The sequence below is a fragment of the Papaver somniferum genome, chromosome 1 (genome assembly GCF_003573695.1).
Source record: "Papaver somniferum cultivar HN1 chromosome 1, ASM357369v1, whole genome shotgun sequence".
Taxonomy (NCBI): domain Eukaryota; kingdom Viridiplantae; phylum Streptophyta; class Magnoliopsida; order Ranunculales; family Papaveraceae; genus Papaver; species Papaver somniferum.
Genome location: NC_039358.1, coordinates 183,240,952 through 183,260,487, shown reverse-complemented (window position 1 = coordinate 183,260,487; position 19,536 = coordinate 183,240,952). Strand labels below are relative to the sequence as shown.

Sequence of the window (19,536 nt, the reverse complement as noted above, 5' to 3'; positions counted from 1 at the left end):
CTTAATATGATTGATAGTTTAGTGGTGTTTTCTTAAGTTTTTAAGGCATTTGGTTAGGTATTTCGTAAGGTTTTGTGGGTAGATCTTTATGTAAACCCTCACGAGACTATAACTCGTCCACTAGGGTCGCCTAGGGGTTTAAAGGCTTGATGCACGTGCTAAGTGCATTCTTGTTCCGTCGACAAGGATTACATTTGAAATAAATTATATTTCCGGCATTTTATGTTTACATAATTCCATGCCGGTACCAAGAACCGGCATGGATTTTATATATTTATTACATGCTGGTACAAAGTGTCAAGCACTATATTGTTTCTGTGTATAATAAACCAGGTACCGACATTGATGATATATACGAAACAACGCCGACTCCAACTTCCGGCGCGTCATTTATCCTTATTACTATACCGGAAAATTCAAAATTCAAATTTTTGCAAGTACAACTTCATTGATTGAGTACAATAACGGCCATATTTGGGCACCATCCTATAAATACACTTTTTCTCCCTACAAAACAACACACACCTGGTTCCATATACTCTAAAAAGCTGATGTCATTATACAATATTTCTAACTCTACCAATACCTCAACATACAAAGCAATGGCATCCTTTGATTCAAATGAAGATTTGGCGATCACCAAAGCTTGGTACGCGGAAACTCGAGCAAGGAGACAGTCCTCCGTAAGGGTGGATTCCGTGACCTTTTGGGGTAAGGTATACAACAAATATATGCAAGAGTTTGGGAATCCGAATAGAATAAGTGTTCAACAGATTCATGATAGGCACCAAGTCATCGAAAGTGCGATACTTGCTTATTTAGAAATCCAAAAACCAATTTTCAATGATCCCCACTTTAACTTGTCCATTGACCAATTTGTAAGTATTGTTGTGGTTTATTTTACGTGATCCATGTTGTTTGATCTTCATACTAAACACCACTAACCAAGTAAGTTTGTGTTATGTTTTTGTAGCATGAAGTCGTCAAAGCGTGCTACTTGGAGGAAAAGGGGGAAGCATTCGCATTCGATTCAAGCTACCAATTCATGGAATCCAAAATCCCGGAATATGCCCCGGAGATGATGGAGGGTGTATCGTCCTCGGACGAAGATTGATGGCTTTAGAATTTCGTGTGTAGGTTTTGTGGGTAGATCTCTATGTAAACCCTCACGAGAGTATAACTCGTCCACTAGGATCGCCTAGGGATTCAAAGGCTTGATGCACATGCTAAGTGCATTCGTTGTTCCGTCGACAAGGATTAAATTTCAAATAAATCACATTTCCGCCTATAGTGAACTACTTATTTTTTGATTGTTGTCATTAAATTTGTCAGTTTCCAATTATTTATTTTCTTATACATTTCATTGGAACGATCTCTCATTGGCGTAGGTATGGGCTTATGAACACTTCACAAAAAATTTCATACGGTATAAAGGATTGGAGGTTGTCCCTGATTATCCACAGAATAGGCCTCTAGGTCAGAAATACTTCTTCAACAATACCCCAAGGCCCAATAACAAGAAACGGTTATTAGCAATGAGATTGGCTTTGGATTCGATGGTTGTCCAAGATGTTGTGTTTGACCCATATAGGAATGCCAGAGGAGTTCACTTCGAAAGGCGTGACAATGTTTCATTTTACAACGAACCGTTATTTCATCCAAAAGGATTTTTTATGCACAACCCTCGACGTGTAATGCGCCAACTTGGGTACAAGCAGAAAGATCTCACGGATGCATCTTATCAGAAATTCTCTCATGACTTTCCTAAATGCCAATCAAATGAGAACAATACTCTCGTAGTTTACGACCCAAAAGCTATTCTTGCGTATTGGAGTGAGAGGGAAGAACAAGGACTTTTGTTGGATAGGGATGATTGGGAATTGGCTGAAAACGGTTAGAAGAGTGAACCAACCTTCCTAAGAGGCCATCAGAAGTACTCGCATCCTTATGTTGTACGCCCGGATGTGGTAGAAGTTCCTCCACCACCAGCACGTCCCTCCACAACTCCGCAAACTGTACCCGCACTTCTACAACTCGTTACGTTGTTGGTACGTGCGTCTTGTTCATTAGTAATCTTTTAATCTATATCTATAAAGTTATACAATTTTACATACTAAGTACATGTTTAATAATTCCTTAACAGCGTAAGCGGATCGGAAATTTGTCAAAGTTCTTTAAGAAAAAGAACAAGGAAGGAGAGGTGTTGACCAAGAAAAGAAATGGAGAACGTCGAGCAAAAGATCGACAAAATTGAAGATCCGGCGGCAAAAGACTTGTGGAGCGAAAGGAAGAAGAGGGCACACAAGAAGCCAAGAACCGAGTGATCTTCTGTTTCTTCTGTAGTATTAGTTTGGTTTGAACAATCTAGTGTTGGTTTATGTTTGTTTTCGAGTCTTGAACAATGTGTTTGTTTGTGTGTTTGCTAAACTCTTTGCTTGACTTGGTTTATGTTTGATTTGTTTTCGGTTTGGAACAACATAACTTTGAAGTTTGTTCTGGTATAGAATCTAGTATTGTTATTATATTTATTATGTTGATAAACTTGTGTCAAATTACCTCTTTTACAGAGTTTGAATGTGGCAAGATCACATAAATTTCTAAGTTATCTGCAGTACCGGTATGCTCGAAAAGAGTAAAATCAATGCCGGTTTCCTAAATGAAAGAGTTCCGGCATTTAAATGTGTTTGTATACTATGCCGGTGGTCTGAAATCTCCTTGGAAAATATGTTTTTGACAGAAAATCGGCACCGTTATGATGTTAACTTCTATGCCAGCGAATTTACTAATTTCTCTGGATGTTTTTTCTGTATTTCCGGCATAGTTCCAAAACAACAATCTACGCCGGCACAAAAGTTCCGGCGTAATAATTATAAAACACAACTATGCCGACATAGGCATCAGAATATGATTTAATGTTTACAATTCAAACTTCCCAAAAAAACAAAAGCATCCGTATTAGTGAACCACATATACCGAAATTACTCATCATCGCTTCCACACGTATTAACTTTAATCTCCTCCTCTTGAAGAGGTTTCTTTGATAAGGCCAATGCATCCCAAAATTGGTGATTGTCCTCATACAATGCCATCCATCCCTTCCAGATATTGGGATCTAGATCCTTGTTTTTTACCACCCCACAAACAGGTGGCAAAGGACACTTTGGGGTAAATGTTACTTCTACGGTGGGGGTAAAATAATGAACAACACATCTAAATGTATCCGCCACTAGATGCCCACAAAGCGGCATTCTCATCCAATATTGAGAAGGAAGAAATTTCATCTCTTGCTCGGGCCCTAATATTTGAGAATGCATAACATCAAACCCCTCGCCTACACCAACCAATTGCTCATAAAAGCTCCTCTTGTTCACAAGTTGTTCGGCCATCCTCGTTCTAGCATATCGGCATGGTGTCATACCTCTACTAACCACCGTGTCAAAGATTCCTAATTGTTCTGTCACAGCATGATAGCCACAATTTCCATCTCTATCGACATCATCCGTATATACAATATACTCGCGAATAACCTCAGGAAGTTGGTCTATGTAAGACTGTATCTTGGTATGATAACTTCTAATTATCCTACCTGTTCTGGGATCCTTATACATCTTCATATTACCCTTTTGGATATACATAATCCTTTCTCTTGTGGCTATTCTTCTCCTTGTATTTCCCACTTCTCTCGCAAGCCATCTCAAAACGCCTCTTTGAACGTACGGTATTCCTCACCAACACACACATGTTCTTAAGAGCCGTCTCTTTAGCCCAAGCGATTGCTTCATTTAGATATATTATTCCCTACATAAGATAAATTTCACATTCATAGAAGGTTCATTACTAGCAATCCATTAGTAAATTATTCTTTGGTCACATACCTGAGGTATTTTATAGTATTCTGACGTATCCCAATAAAGCGACTTTGCATTTGTTGGATCAATATATGTCACTACCTAAAGATCAAACGAAAATTAGTTCCAAACAAAATTAAATCACTATGCCGGAAACAAGTACCGGCATGCTCGACCAATATTCCGGCATTGTCGAACTTAGCCAAAACTGAAGACCAAATTTGAAACATATTCCGGCAAACATTATTCATTAGACAGCAACGCCGGAAAACAAGGTGCCGGCACTGTCGTAATTTATTGTCCCAAGCCGGTACACGCTACCGGCATTCCAATTAATTGATATGTAATGCCGGTATTTAGCTCTGGAAAACATTTATTCATGTATGTTTTTTTGTAGGTGCCGGCATTGTAAATTTGAAACTCAACAACGCCGGTTCCACTGCCGGCATTCTCGAAATCGATGGTACCACGCCGGTAACTGGTTCCGGCGTTGATGGTTATTAATTTTCCATGCCGGTTTTTGGGTTTACATGGAAATGTTTCCTGTATGTTTTTCATGCAGTTCCGGCATAGTAACCTATCAATGAACCCATGCCGGTTTAATATTCCGTAGTATATTTCTTGGTAGGTAAAAAAGCTAACTGCGTACCGGCATAGTTTTTTGGTAGAATACTATGTCGGATCAATATTCAAATTGGGGGATATCGCTTTACCGGCATGGTCGTAGTATGAATACCATGCCGGTAACGCGTCTGCCGGCATGGTATTCATACTACGGCCATGCCGGCACCGAGGTTTTACAGTTGAAAAAATGGCGGGTTTAAAGAAAAAAAATCGATTTTTCAACTTCCTAGCAGCTTTACCTGTGTATTGGGGATGCTTGCATGTTGTGCAAGTTTACTTTCTTGTGTAGCTTCTTCGAAAAACTCTCCATACTCGTCAAAATCATCATTCAAGGGTGTTGGTTTAACAAAGAGTTGCAATTGACAGTTGTTGTCGTTAGCTCCTTGTTGTAGTAGAGCTAAAGATTCAGCAGCTACAATTCTCTCCTTACAGTCATCTTCCATTTACACAAAAAAATTTCCACTCAAAAATATTTTTCCCTCCTTATACTCTCACCTCACTCACCCAAATTCAAATAAAACACACACTAATCATTTATCAAAAATCTTAAAATTTTACTAATTATTATTAATCACTAATCCTGATTAGTGACGGATAGATTAGGTAATACGTAAAATACTTAGATAAGGGGTGACCCCGAATTGATATCTGGAACCAGTTTTTTTCCTTTTCTTATGTCCCCCAATTCCTTTTTTTATCCCCCAATTAATGGTTCTTCTTAAACCACGCAGTTCTCCTATTTATCCTCTATATACACGTTTCTTAGCTGAACTAGCTTTCCTGATCTTATCAGTTTTCCCATGTATCTTCCTCTATATATACACCTTAGCTAGCTATTTGCACCATCGAGCAGAACTATTGGCATTGGAAAGTGCTCCGTTTACGATTATACCTTTTATCTAGGTATGGCACAATCGTGGAGAAGCATAAATTGTCATTAAGCATTGAGGAACAGAGGTATTGTAATTATGAGGTGAGCATTCGATTGTGTAGTTTAAATATCTCTATTAAGGTCGGGTTTTTTTGTTTGATTTTTTGTTCAAGCTGGTCTGTCTGATTGATTTTTCTGTTTGGTATAATCTTTGTATGTTTCAGGGGGAAGTTAACTCTTCCTGAGCATGATCAAATATGCAAGCAACTACCAAAAATCAGCGTAAATTTCTGTAATCTATATTCTTATACAGGTTTTAATGACTAGAATTATTATGAAAACCAGAAAATATGTTGTGTTTAATTTACACAGGCAGCATCTTTAGGTCAGAAAGCACGATGGGAGAGAGAGACAAGAGAAAGAACAACTTCCAAAAAGGGAACCATCACGGGTAACACATTAATGTTGATTCTAATTCTACTGAAGAATAAAAAGAAGAATTGAATAAATAGATTTAGACTCTGAAATCAATTTTCTGTTTAAAATTTTTAATAGGCACGCTCACAGGCAAGAAAAGCATATCTTCAAAGAGTTAAACAAGGCGAAGCTAAACAAGCCAATGATAATCTCATTCAGCAAGGCGTTATTCCCACGACTCTTCTTCAACCTGGTCAGTCATGCGGTATCGATCAGCAAGGCGTTAACCCCACGACTCTTCTTCAACCTGATCAGTCATGCGGTATCGATCAGCAAGGCGTTATTCCCACGACTCTTCTTCAACCTGATCAGTCATGCAGTGATGAAGGATACGTAAGTTTAAAAAAATACAATATAACACTATTTAGAGAAAATGTTATCTATAACTTTTTTCTTTTAGAGCATTCTTATCTACAACTGATTTGTATTGGACAGTTTACTCAGGAATTATGCAATGAGGGCGCCCGTAATGAATTTGTACTAGAAAGAACGAAGGTACTTTATGTCCAACTTTATTGTTACTTGCGCAGTCAGAACTAAGGAATCAAAAGAGATGCAAACCACTAATTAAATACAGCAGCTCTAACTGATCGAAACCAACCACCAAACAAGTGATGAACAACATTGATGTTTGGTTGTTGTTGTTTTCTTTACAGAGCTGCTAACTGATTCGTTTACTTTAGGTTTCTGTTGGGTGCAATAATCAAAAACAAGGAAAAATCAAATAAGCAAAAGTTATTGATACTTAGCTCCTTTATAATGGAAGTGATCGATTTGATGAAACGAATGAGCTCCCTATATCTCCGCAACAGCAACAAGGCAAAACTTTGGAAAAACAGAGTGAGTCACGTGTTCAACACGTTGCCCTTAAGACATTAGCGCCCGGCTACACTCAAGAGTGATGCTATATCCCTCGCAGGACGGATATCTCCAGGATAAAACACCCTAATACACCTACTACTAGCATATGTAGTAGATGCTCAACTTGAGCTTGGCAACTCCGAAAAAACCATAAAGGAAAATCTCGAACGCTTGATACAACAATATAAAATATATTTTTTTCCCTTGGGGGTCCCTCTAAATATAGAGCAACCACTTTCCCATAAATTTTACAAAAATAGTGAATTTGTTTATATAATTGACAAATACAACTTAAGAAGAAAAACTCCCCGATGTGGGACTAAAAGGTTTATATAGTTTTCTTAAAACTACTAAAAATTGGAAACTCCACGATGTGGGACTAAAAAGTTTCATTCACAAAATAAAACAATAAATTATAATTTTTTTATTAAAACTTTAAAAAATTATTTTTATTATTAATCGTTTTCCAACAATCCCCCACATGAATGAAAACTCAATAAAACATGAAAACACAGATAGATCTTGGTAAATCAACATCCCAACCTCACGATCCAAACAGACTGATCGTGCAAGTGTTGAAATCATACTAGTCATTTCTACGTCCTCTCCCTCACACAAAAGTGTGTTGACCCAGGGTCATACTATGGATTGCATAAATCATAATAGTATTGAGAGCTTTCATCTTTAGTTCTCACATGGTGAGACTATAGGTATCTTTCACCAAAGTGAAAAAGCATGAACTAGTGAACCCTTAGTGACCTTTAGGTCCTAAGTTCCAGTAATACCAAAACCATCAAAACGAAAATCACATAAAAAGCGCAGGAAATACCATTTTAGGCAGAGGTGTCCATGAGGTCTTGAACCTTTGCTTAGTGAGATATTACCGGAATTACTTGCTAGAGACAGTGAACTATGTCTTGAACTGCTAGCATTTGATGTAATTCGTGATAACAACCACGGGTGATATCTCCAAGATTGCTGCCAAGCTCGTGCCGTTTTGTCCAATTTGGCCCTGGACATATCATGTTTCTCAGAATGCTCTAGAGAATCAAAGCTCATATTCTCATAGGAAGCGGCCCACTTCCTCATTCAGATAGGTGAGTTTCTATAAAGAGTGTTACTGCTACACCCCACTTCAATCTTAAAATGAAACTATAAAACTCATTAAGACTTCTTAAAAGTCATCCTTCACATGCAGTCACACTATCACGTCTACACCATAGGGAAGGGACAGAGAATAAAATTTTATGATAGTGTTTACCTTTACCCACCACAAATTAGTTGTCTCATTCGAAACCTTGATCTTGGGATCTCCAGTCAGCAAGGTTGAGTATCCTTCATGGCAAGTTTAATTTATGAGCTTAAGCCCCTTCCCTATCGATGCATTTCTAACTATCTATTGGGATAAACCTTTCGTCAAAGATTGCGCGATATTCTCCTTGGACTTTATCCAATCAATGGAAATAACGCCGATTGAGATTAGTTATTTTCAGCTTTAGCTATTATATCTTGGCTAACACAATATATAGATATAGCTGGCACAGGCCTATGCCAGAGAGGAATGTATTCTAAAAACATCTTAGGCACTCGGGCCCCTCTCGTGCTTTATCTAACTCAATACTCTCAGATTCCATAATGAATTGAGAAATATATGTTTGTTTGTAAATCTTTCCAAAAACAAACCCTGATGCTAGAGTGAAACATATCCACTCGTAGACTTAAGACTCCTCTGAGTCAACTATCCAGTTTACATCACAAAGTCCCTCAAGGACAGCAAGATACCTTTGATAAATCAAATAAAAGGTAATAGAGTATTTTAGGTACCATAATAATCTACTCAGTACATCTGAATGCTATTGCTCTGGACTATAATTATATCTACTTAACTTACTCACAATATAGGCAATGTCTGGACTCTTACAGTTCAATTAATTCATCAGACATCCTATAACTCTTGAGTATTCAAGTTAAGATACTCAATTACCCTTTTTTCTTGAGTCTACAAGAATAATCGTACGGAGTACAAGAAGGCTTACAATCACACTGATTGTATCTCTTAAGCACAAATTCAAAATAATGAGAATGACTAAGACTACATATGTTAGATTATTTTCTAATCCTCATCCCTAAGATTACATCAACATGGCCTAAGTTTTTCAAGTCAACGTTCTCATTCAGCGCATGTTTTTAGTGGAATTAATCACATCTATGTTTGTATCAAGTATAAGCATATCATCAACATACAAGCATACAATCACACAGGCATCCTTAACAAGTTACTTGTAAATATACTTGTCAGATTCATTAACTTAAATCCACTACACATTATCACATGATCAAATTTTCCATGTCACTGTTTACGTGCTTATTTTATAAACCATACAAAATTTTGTTCAACTTACAAACTTTGTCATCATAACCTTTCACTACAAAGTCCTCAGGTTGGTCTATGTAAATTTCTTTATCTAATTCACGATTTTAGAAAAGTTGTCTTAACATCCATCTGATGTATCTCTAATTTGTTTGACAACATAACAATTAGCATCTCAACGTAAGTAAATCTCGTCACATGTGAATAAGAATCAAGGAAATATACACCTTCTTTTAGTTTATAGCCTTTAGCTACCAACTTAGCCTAATCTTTTTCTACAGTTCCATATACCTAATGTTTCCTCTTAAAGACTCATTTACATCTCATGGTCTTACTCTCTGGAGGTAAACTATAAACCTCCCAAGTCAGGTTCCGACGGACTGAGTCCATTTCACTAAATGAAGCTTCTTACCAGAATGGGGTTTCAGTAGATATCAAGGCTTCTTTACAAGTCCAGGGCTTAGACTAAGCTAGGCATGTTATGAAGTCGGCTTCATAAGAAGTCTCAAGTCTAATTGTTTTACTTCTCTTAGGCTCAACCTTAACTTCATCTTCCTTTAAGATAAGTTCTGACTATTTGAAAATAAATCTAGGGGATCAACAACACATCTCTAATGAGGTACAGGTTTAAGAATAAACATGTTCAAAGAACTCAGCATCCCTAGATTATGTAATAGTATTCACAACAAAGTCAGAAAAATCACACCAAAGTATGAAAAATCAGAACACACAACCAAAAATCTATATGTAGAAGTATACTCAGCATACCTTATATGAAGACACAATCACATTTTTGGTTTCTATCTAGTTCTTTAGGAAGAGGAATGACAATCTTAGTCAAACACCCCCACACTTTGACATATTCATAAGAAGGTCATCTACCTTTCCATAAATCATATGGAGTTTCATCTGATCCTTAAGGGTACTATATTCAGGATATACTAGTTAAGAGGACTCCTCCTCCCACAAGACCGCAGGTAATCCTGAACTAATCAACATGGTAATTAATCTCCTTAAGGATACAATTTATGTTCAAGGCTTCTAATTGGTTTCAACTTCAAGTTTATACATCTTAAGGCTTCTAAGGCATCATCCTTATCCCTAAGCAAGTATACAAGATAGTACCTCGTACAATCATCTACGGAAGTTATAAACCATCTTTTACCATAGTGGTTTTGGGTTGAACTCATGTCAACTAGGCCTAACTGAATTAATTCTAAGGGATTAGAATTACTATGAACATTTGTGCTAAAAGATTTTTTAAGCATATTCATTTCACTTTTGTGTTCAAGATCCAAACTAAATTTGGGTACGAAGCCTATGCTAGGCAGTTTATACATTGACTTATAATTTTACGGTTCCAAGTCTACCATGCAAAACATTCAAAGACACACAAAGAAAGCACAAGAATCAACTATGTTCACTTCATCAGATTTTCCTTAAACTTATATAGACCCTAAGTCCTATAACTGTTGCCTAAAAAATCAATACCCTTAGTTATAACAAGTTTTCCACATTTAATTAAGATCTTCAATCTTTTACCATCTTCAAGAGAACAAGATACAATTTTTCATATGCTCGGAACATGAAAACTTCATTCAGTGTGAGAATATTACAGATATGAGCTTATGCTCGACCTTTCCCTTTTATGCAACCTCTGTCGCAGATGAGTTACTCATATAGAGTTTCTCGACATCCCTTATCCTCTGATAAGAGGTGAACAGGTCTCTGTTTCAACAAACATACTTAGTGGCTCCAGAGTCCACCCACCAGTCTCTCACATTGGTTATTAAAATAACTTCCGACATCATGTCAATGGTTCATTTGTTTCAACTAAATTAGCATTAACTTTCTACTTATTAAGGTTTTATGTTGTCTACACTTTACTGCCGTATGGCCAGGAATTTTACAAACATAACAATCACCCTTAATTAAAGTAATGCCGGATTCAGTTTTACGAAACATACCTTTTATGAAGACTATGCTTAGAGTTGTGTTTGATGTTCTCGCCTTTGTCAGCTTTGGAAGACTTGTGTTCATCCACATGCGCCTGGTAGCCATGTTCCTTTTCAATTTCATGTCACAAACTTCGTTTATACTCTGACCACGGACACGGTAATTTCCCAATCACCTAATACACCATATCTCACAAACCTTAGTTCAGATAAAATATGAGTTTTTAAGATAATATCTAGATTTATAAACTTCGTTTGAACCACCATATCAAAAAATGCATGGTTACCCCATAAAAACTACTTTAGTTAACAACAAAATTCTGCCCGTCAGAATTTTTCAAGAACGTTTCTCAGTTTTGTAAAATATCAAAAAAATACTTTTACAACTTCAAAAATTCTGAAATTTTATGTGGGTAACTATCAGGATGTCTACTACGTTGTGTCAAAAGGGTTCATAGAAATTCCTTCTAGGTTAACAGATAAACTCGAAACTCTACAGCTGACCAAAAATTCGTTTTTGTTTTTCACTCCACAATTAACATCCATGATTCACAAACCAACCAACCATTTTTTATTATTACAAATAAATAATGTCTTAAGATTGTTGAGTGCAATAATCAAAAACAAGGAAAAATCAAATAAGCAAAAGTTATTGATACTTAGCTCCTTTATAATGGAAGTGATCGATTTGATGAAACCAATGAGCTCCTCATATCTCCGCAACAGCAACAAGACAAAACTTTGGAAAAAAAGAGTGAGTCACGTGTTCAACACGTTGCCCTTAAGACATTAGCGCCCGGCTACACTCAAGAGTGATGCTATAGCCCTCACATGACGGATATCTCCAGGATAAAACACCCCAATACACTTACTACTAGCATATGTAGTAGATGCTCAACTTGAGCTTGGCAACTCCGAAAAAACCATAAAGGAAAATCTCGAACGCTTGAGAAACAATTAAAATATTTTTTCCCTTGGGGGTCCCTCTAAATATAGAGCAACCCCTTTCCCATAGATTTTACAAAAATAGTGAATTTGTTTATATAATTGACAAATACAACTTAAGAAGAAAAACTCCCCGATGTGGGACTAAAAAGTTTATATAGTTTTCTTAAAACTACTAAAAATTGGAAACTCCACGATGTGGGACTAAAAAGTTTCATTCACAAAATAAAACAATAAATTATAATTTTTTTATTAAAACTTTAAAAAATTATTTTTTTTATTAATCGTTTTCCAACGGTTTCAACATGTAACATACCTTAAACCGGCAGATGTTCACAGCGAAAACTTAACTCAGTAAGTGTTTGAGAAGTTAAATAACGTAGTTGCTTCATTTTTACAGGAAAGGCGGCGCTCCTCCCAGCAACAACGCCGTAACAAAGAATTAGAACAACCAACAAAAGTATATTTTTTGATGGCCAATTTTTCCATAGTTGCAGTAACTTTATGTCGAAAGATTATTCACTTAGGATATTTATTAAATTTTGTATTCAAAATCTACACCAGGTGCAAGCACATAGAGAAATGTGTTCCTTGGCGCAAAAGAAACGTCGTGCACGAGAGAATAAAGAAAAAGAACATCAGACAAAAAGAGAACCATCAAAGGTATAATTCTAATTTGTAACCAAGATATATTTATGTAGTGAAACCGTTGCTAACACCTATTTACAATCTTTAACAGGCACGCTCCTTGGCGAGAAAAGCATGTCTTGAAAGAGGTAAACAAAGTCAGCAAATAGAAGAAGACAGTGATACTATCATTGAACACAATGTTCAAACAGAATGTGAACAAACACACAAACAAACGCGGTCCTCGGCGCAGAAACCCCGTCGTTGGCGAGAGAAACGATTAAAATCACATGAACAACAACATGATATGCAGATTCAGGGACAATTACAGGCAAGTATAATGATGAGATGTTGCTGCTTATTTATTCATGATTTTTTTAATTGCTGCCATGGATTTAATAACTTTGGTACTTGCAGAATACTCGGTGCACAAGAAAAAGGAATACTGTTGAATCCTCTATGAACTGGCAGAATACTCGGTGCACAAAAAAAAGGAATATTGTTGAATCCTCTCTGCTAAATAAAGAGACAACAAATCCAGATTTTGAGGCTGCGTGTGGGGATCAGGTAATTTTAAATTGGTGGGAACAGTCGTGAATTTTTTCTTAAGCTGATTATTGCACCAGAAAATATTGCGGATCCACTACTAAGGCCTCATTGCGAATTGGTCATCTTGGGAAATTTGGGGAATACGTTCCTTTTGAATTCAGTGTTAGATAATGGTGCTTTGCCAATCAATTTCATACTGAATACATTACAGCGACCCATATAGGTATAGATATCCAAAGTCCAAACTAAAAGCATAGGTGACACCTAACTTTGAACACTGTATTGATATGTTTTTGTACACCAGTGGAAATAGTTTGGTTTATTTTATGCACAATCTTCTAATTTTTTATGATCTATGAAATTCATAGATCAGTGTGTTCAACCGGTTCTTAGCAATAATAATGTGTACTTTCAATTTATTGCAGATGAATTTACCTGGAGTGGAGAGGAATACACAGATAGATTCAAACCGTGTAGCATCCACTGAAAATGAACATGAAATGTAAAACTAAGATTTGAAACTACTACTCTTATAAGTGTTAGAGTGTAGTTTTAACGATTTGTTTTGTTATTTGTTTTAAAACAGGTCATTTCCACCTCCAGACATATTGTCCGATGATTATAGTGATTATTATTATTCTTCGGATGACAATGTGCATAGTCAATCCAAAAATGTACCTAAGGCAGTTAGAAAAGGTCGCAGAAAAGTTGCTGGTGCTGATGAGAATGGTCGAAATTATGTTGGAAAAATGGATGTTCAATGTCCATTTTGTGGGGCATTGCATTGGATTGATGAAAAAACATCTGATTCATCTTTCATAAATCCCAAATTCAGCAAATGTTGTCACAAAGGGAAAGTGAAACTACCAGCACTCCGTGAACCTCCTCCGGAACTAAAAGAGTTAGCTGAAGGAGATGATGATCGTTCAAAAGACTTTAGAGAAAATATCAGAAGTTACAATGCTGCTAATGCCTATACAAGTCTAGGATGCAAATACTAATGCCTATACAAGTCTAGGATGCAAATACGATACAAGAGCCGAAAAAGGTAGGGGTCCGCCAAGTTTTTTGATTCATGGAGAATTGCGACATTATAGTGGTTCTTTGATGCCAGCAAAAGAAGCGGAAGCTATTTACTCGCAGTTGTTCTTATATGATCCAGCTCATGCATTGGCCATACGTGAAAAAAGAAATCCACATCTAAGTAGAGAAGTTCTTAAAACAATTCAAGATACACTACTGCAGCACAACATATTCTCTCCATTATATCACCAGGCACATGAAATTTTGAAAGATAGACAGGCTTCATCTGATAAACCTGTGCAAGTTTCTCTTCATTTTAATGAGAATTCTGATAAGAGACGTTACAATCTGCCGGCTGTAGAAGAAGTATCTGTCATCGTACCTGAAAATCCTAGCGACGTAACAACAACTCCCGATATTCTATTGCACCTAAAAGACGGAAGCGGATTCACAAGAATAGATGAATGTCATCCTGCATATCTACCTTTGCACTATGTTTTGTTATTCCCTTATGGTTAACTAGGGTGGAGTACCGAACTCGCGCAGTGGGACGGAAAAAACTACACAGATACAAGATTAAGTCATATGCAGTTCTTCGGCTGCCGACTTTTCCAGCGGAAATCAGAATATTCGACAATTCTGAGAGGAGGCAAGCTTTTCCAGGAATTCTTAGTGGATGCATGGGCTTCAACTGAACAGAACCGTTTAGATTGGCTAAGGTTTAACCAAGGGAAATTGCGCGGAGATCATTATGCTTCCATAATAAAAATGAAAGAAGCCGGAGTAAAGCCTAATCAAGGAGGTATACCGTGTGTTCTGCCATCATCACATATTGGAAGTCCAAGACAAATGTACGAGATCTACCAAGACCCGATGTCAATTACACGGTTTAACCATCATCCCGATATTTTTCTGACAATGACTGCAAATCCGAACTCGAAAGAAGTAAAGGATGAGCTTATATCACATCAATATGCATCGGATCGTCCTGATTTAGTGGCACGAGTTTTTGAATTGAAAAGGAAAGCGTTAATGAATGAGATAACTAAGAAGAATGTGTTTGGAGAAGTTGTCGCACATGTGCACACCATAGAATTCCAGAAACGTGGACTGCCGCATATGCACGCGCTAATATTCTTGGAGAAGTCACAGAAAATACGTACGGTTGAACAAGTAGACAAATTTGTTTCAGCCGAATTTTCGGACGAGAAAGAAGACCCAATACTCTTTGATACAATGAGGAAATGTATGGTGCACGGACCATGTGATCATAGAGATCCAGAGTCGCCTTGCATGAGAAAAGGAAAATGTACAAAACATTACCCCAAAAAATACAATATGCTACGTGTTTAGATGGTGGAGGGTACCCAGTCTATCGCCGACGGGATAACGGAAAGGAAGTTATCGTTCGCAATAGACGTAAAGCATACAATACTGATGTTGTACCTTACAATCCACATTTATCGAGAATGTTCAACTGCCATATAAATGTTGAAGTATGTGATGGCATAAGAGAAGTCAAGTACATAAATAAATACATCTACAAAGGATATATAAAACAACAGTTGTTGTTGGAGCAAAAGATGAGGTTCAGATGTATATAGATGCAAGGTATATTGGACCGCCTGAAGCTGCATGGCGTTTGTACGGTTATTCAATGCATAAGAATATCCAGACGTCGAAAGATTGGCAATTCACTTGCCCGGGAAGCAAAGAATTATCTACGAATCAGCAGGGACAATAGACGGTGTTGCGGAAAAAGCTGAGAACTATAAGTCAACGTTAATGGCTTACTTTGAGTATTATGATGAAAATCCAACAACACCCGCATATACGTACCAAGAGTTCCCACAGCACTTTGTGTGGCTTGATGACCGCAAAAAGTGGAAAATTAGGCAACAGGGGTTCGCAATTGCTAGAATGTATTTTGTTTCTCCCAGTGCCGGAGAATCATTCTACTTGAGATTGTTGTTGATCGTTGTTCTAGGTGCCAATTCGTTTGAGCAACTAAAAACAGTGAAAGGAGAATTGCATCATACGTTCAAGAAAGCTTGCATTGCACTTGGATTACTAGCAGATGATGGCGAATGGCTAGAATGTCTTAAAGAGGCTGTGGATATCCAAACCGGCAGCCAACTGAGGAATCTATTCAAGATCATCTTATCTGATTGTAACCCAACTGAACCAGAAGTATTGTGGGCGAAGTTTGGCTTGAAAATATGTGATGATCTTGCAAACCGATTGAAAACAGTGTTTGACATTCCAAATCCAACGGACGAACAGACACTGGACTATGGATTGTTCCTATTGGATAAATTACTTCGCGTAGGAGGTAAAAAACTAAAAGATTTTTCTACAATGCCGCGGCCGAAAGAAAATTGGGGTAAATTTTTTGGAAACAGATTAATATGCGAACATAGACTACTTCAATCTGCAATAAAAGGACCAGAACTCCGGCGGAATATTGCAGGCTTAAACCCGGAATAGTTGTCCGCGTACACTACAATAACAGAGTCTGTTAAAAAAATGGATGGTCGTACCTTTTTTCTAAACGGCAGTGCAGGAACAGGAAAGACGTTTCTATACAACACCGTAGCTGCGAGTTGTCGACTCAGAGGATACATAGTTCTCACCGTTGCGTCATCAGGTACCTCTTCTTTATTGCTTTAAGATGTGCAACATGCTTCTCACAGAGAAATTAACTCACGAAAGGCTCAATGTTAATGATGTCATATCTGACAATACGACCAGAAGTATATATACCTATAGAGCCACGTTACATTAATGGTTTTAAAACATCATGAATTCACTGGATATTGCTTCTATGAATTAATCATTAGATGTTAGTTCCAAAATTTCCATGAAAAAATTAATGATTAAAGAATCTGAGAATGGCAATTCAAAAACTAATTGTTGTCACAACCAATCTAAGAACTACTCTAGAATTGACTAACTAATTTTGACGAAAGGAAATGCCTAATTATGAAGGATATCTAATGTATCTTTTATTTGTCTGAGCTACAAAACATGTTCTTATTTTGAATTAATATGGATTATTATTTTGCTAAAACTATATTAATTAATGTAATGTGTTTTGGAATATGTTTAAGCAAACTAACCAATGCACACTTGGTAACATCCTTTGTCTTTTAACATGTCATTGTTCATTCGTTTAGATATTTTATATCTAGAGCCTAACATAGTTCTCACTGATGTATAATCAGGTATTGCTTCATTACCTTTGGTGGGTGGTAGAACTGCGCATTCAACTTTTAAAATTCCGATAGAGATAAATGTAACCAGCGTATGGTCGATTCCCAAACAGAGTTCAACAGCTAAGTTTCTTAAAGAAGCGAAACTGATTATATGGGACGAAGTACCAATGCAGCATAGATTTTGTGTGGAATCGGTCAATAGATTACTCAAGAATATCCGCGGAAACGAATTAGCTTTTGGAGGTATTACTGTTGTTATGGGAGGAGATTTCAGACAAACTTTGCCAGTTATACCAAATGGAGGCCGTGCAGATGTTGTGGGTGCATGTGTTAGAAGATCTGTACTTTGGAATAATATAACAGTTCTAACACTTATAAAGAATATGCGTCTTGATCTACAAGATCCAGAAAACAAAATCTTTTCAGAATTCTTGCTCAAGGTAACATTCTCCGATATTGCATTTTAAAGATAACACCTAAAATTAAGATTTGAACAATTATTTTACTTACGCTATACATATGTGATAGGTCGGGACAGAACCAGAAGAAAAAGTTCAACTACCTTCATCGGTGAATAGATGCAAAGACATGGAGGATTTGATATGCAAGTTGTATCCCCGTTTGTCCAAAATTCATCCCCATTCAGGAACATCCGGTCAGGTATCCGAGGAAGAGCTAACTGAGAGAATAATTCTATCAGCACGCAATAATGATATTAATGAAATAAACATGGAAGCATTGAATATTTTAGAAGGAGAAACCTTCACTTATTTGGCTGCGGACAAATTGAATCCGGATGAAAGCTGTGGAATCCCAAATTTCACTAATGAATTTCTACAAAATTTGAATCCATAAGGGATGCCATTGTTCAAGCTACATCTTAAAATTGGTTGTCCAATTGTCGTGATGAGAAATCTCGCTCCATCAGAAGGTCTTTGCAATGGTACTAGACTATTGGTAACTCACTGCGGTAGACATGTAATTCAAGCGAAGATTCTAACTGGGCACAAAAAAGGGGAGACCGTGTTGCTACCGAGAATATCGTTTCAACCATCGATTTCGGAGTTGAATATAAACATGACAAGACGTCAGTTTCTCGTTCGGGTAGCCTATGCGATGACAATTAATAAATCACAGGGGCAATCAGTAAAGTACGTCGGGATCGATTTAAAAATTTCTGTATTCAGTCACGGCCAACTTTATGTAACTTTGTCAAGATGCACCGCTGCCAGTAGAATAACCGTATTGCTAGAAGACAGTGCCGAAGAACTCGAAACAACAAACATAGTATATCCAGAAGTTTTATTGTAGGTAATTATATCATTAGTTTGTGATAATCTGGAAATTAAATAACTAACAATCGTCTCATATGAATATCCTCCGTAATCAAAGTGCCCCAAAATCGACCCCCTAGGTTTGAAAATGCCCCGGACGTTAGGCAAGAAATCAAAATGCCCCATTCAGTTAGTTTTCCCTATTTTGGTCAAAATGGGGCATTTTCACTTCCTTTGACTAGTCAACTGTTAGGTGAATTTTCCTTTTTGCCCTTTCATAAACGAAGCGTGTACCACGGCTGACACGTGTGCCCCAAAATTATTGACACCTGTGCATCTAAGTTTCCGACACGTGGACCTTAACCGACACCTGTACCACACGTGTGGTTCGTAAGTGCGCTTCAATTCTTATCTTCCTATCTATCGTGTTTCAGCCACACAAATCAGAGATTGAGAGACAGGCGAGATTTGTAATCACCCATGAGAGATTGAGAGACAGGAATAAGAAGAGAAGTTCTTGCTCGATTAGACGGATTAGATGCAAGGCAAGGTGTTCGTGGACAGGTGAAGAACAGGTAAAAGTTAACCTTACTTTTGTTTTGTGTTTTGATTACGGTTTCAGATCGTACAAATGATGGGTTTCACCATTGTTCTAATCCGTGTCAGAGAGAGATTGAGAGACAGGGAGACGATGAACTTCAGGAAGACGATGAGAGATTGAGAGACAGGAAGACGATTTAGGTAACTTCCTTTATTTTTTTTGGGTTTTAAGATTTAGGGTTTGGGTTCTGTAGGATGGGTTTCACGATTTACGATTTTTTTTTGGGTTTTACGATTTAGGGTTTTTGTAGTACAAAAAAATTAGGGTTTGACGAATTTGGGGATTATAATTTGGG

The 19,536-nt window shown here is 37.2% G+C and overlaps 1 protein-coding gene across 1 annotated transcript; it reads left to right on the top strand.

The window, feature by feature from the left end:
• Positions 1-16,677: 16,677 nt before the first annotated feature.
• On the top strand, positions 16,678-18,221 carry LOC113355393 (ATP-dependent DNA helicase pif1-like). The gene is made up of 3 exons (XM_026598245.1): positions 16,678-16,798; positions 17,376-17,806; positions 17,895-18,221. The coding sequence occupies exons 1-3, from the start codon at positions 16,678-16,680 to the stop codon at positions 18,219-18,221; spliced, it is 879 nt and encodes a 292-aa protein (XP_026454030.1).
• The last annotated feature ends 1,315 nt before the right edge of the window (positions 18,222-19,536 follow it).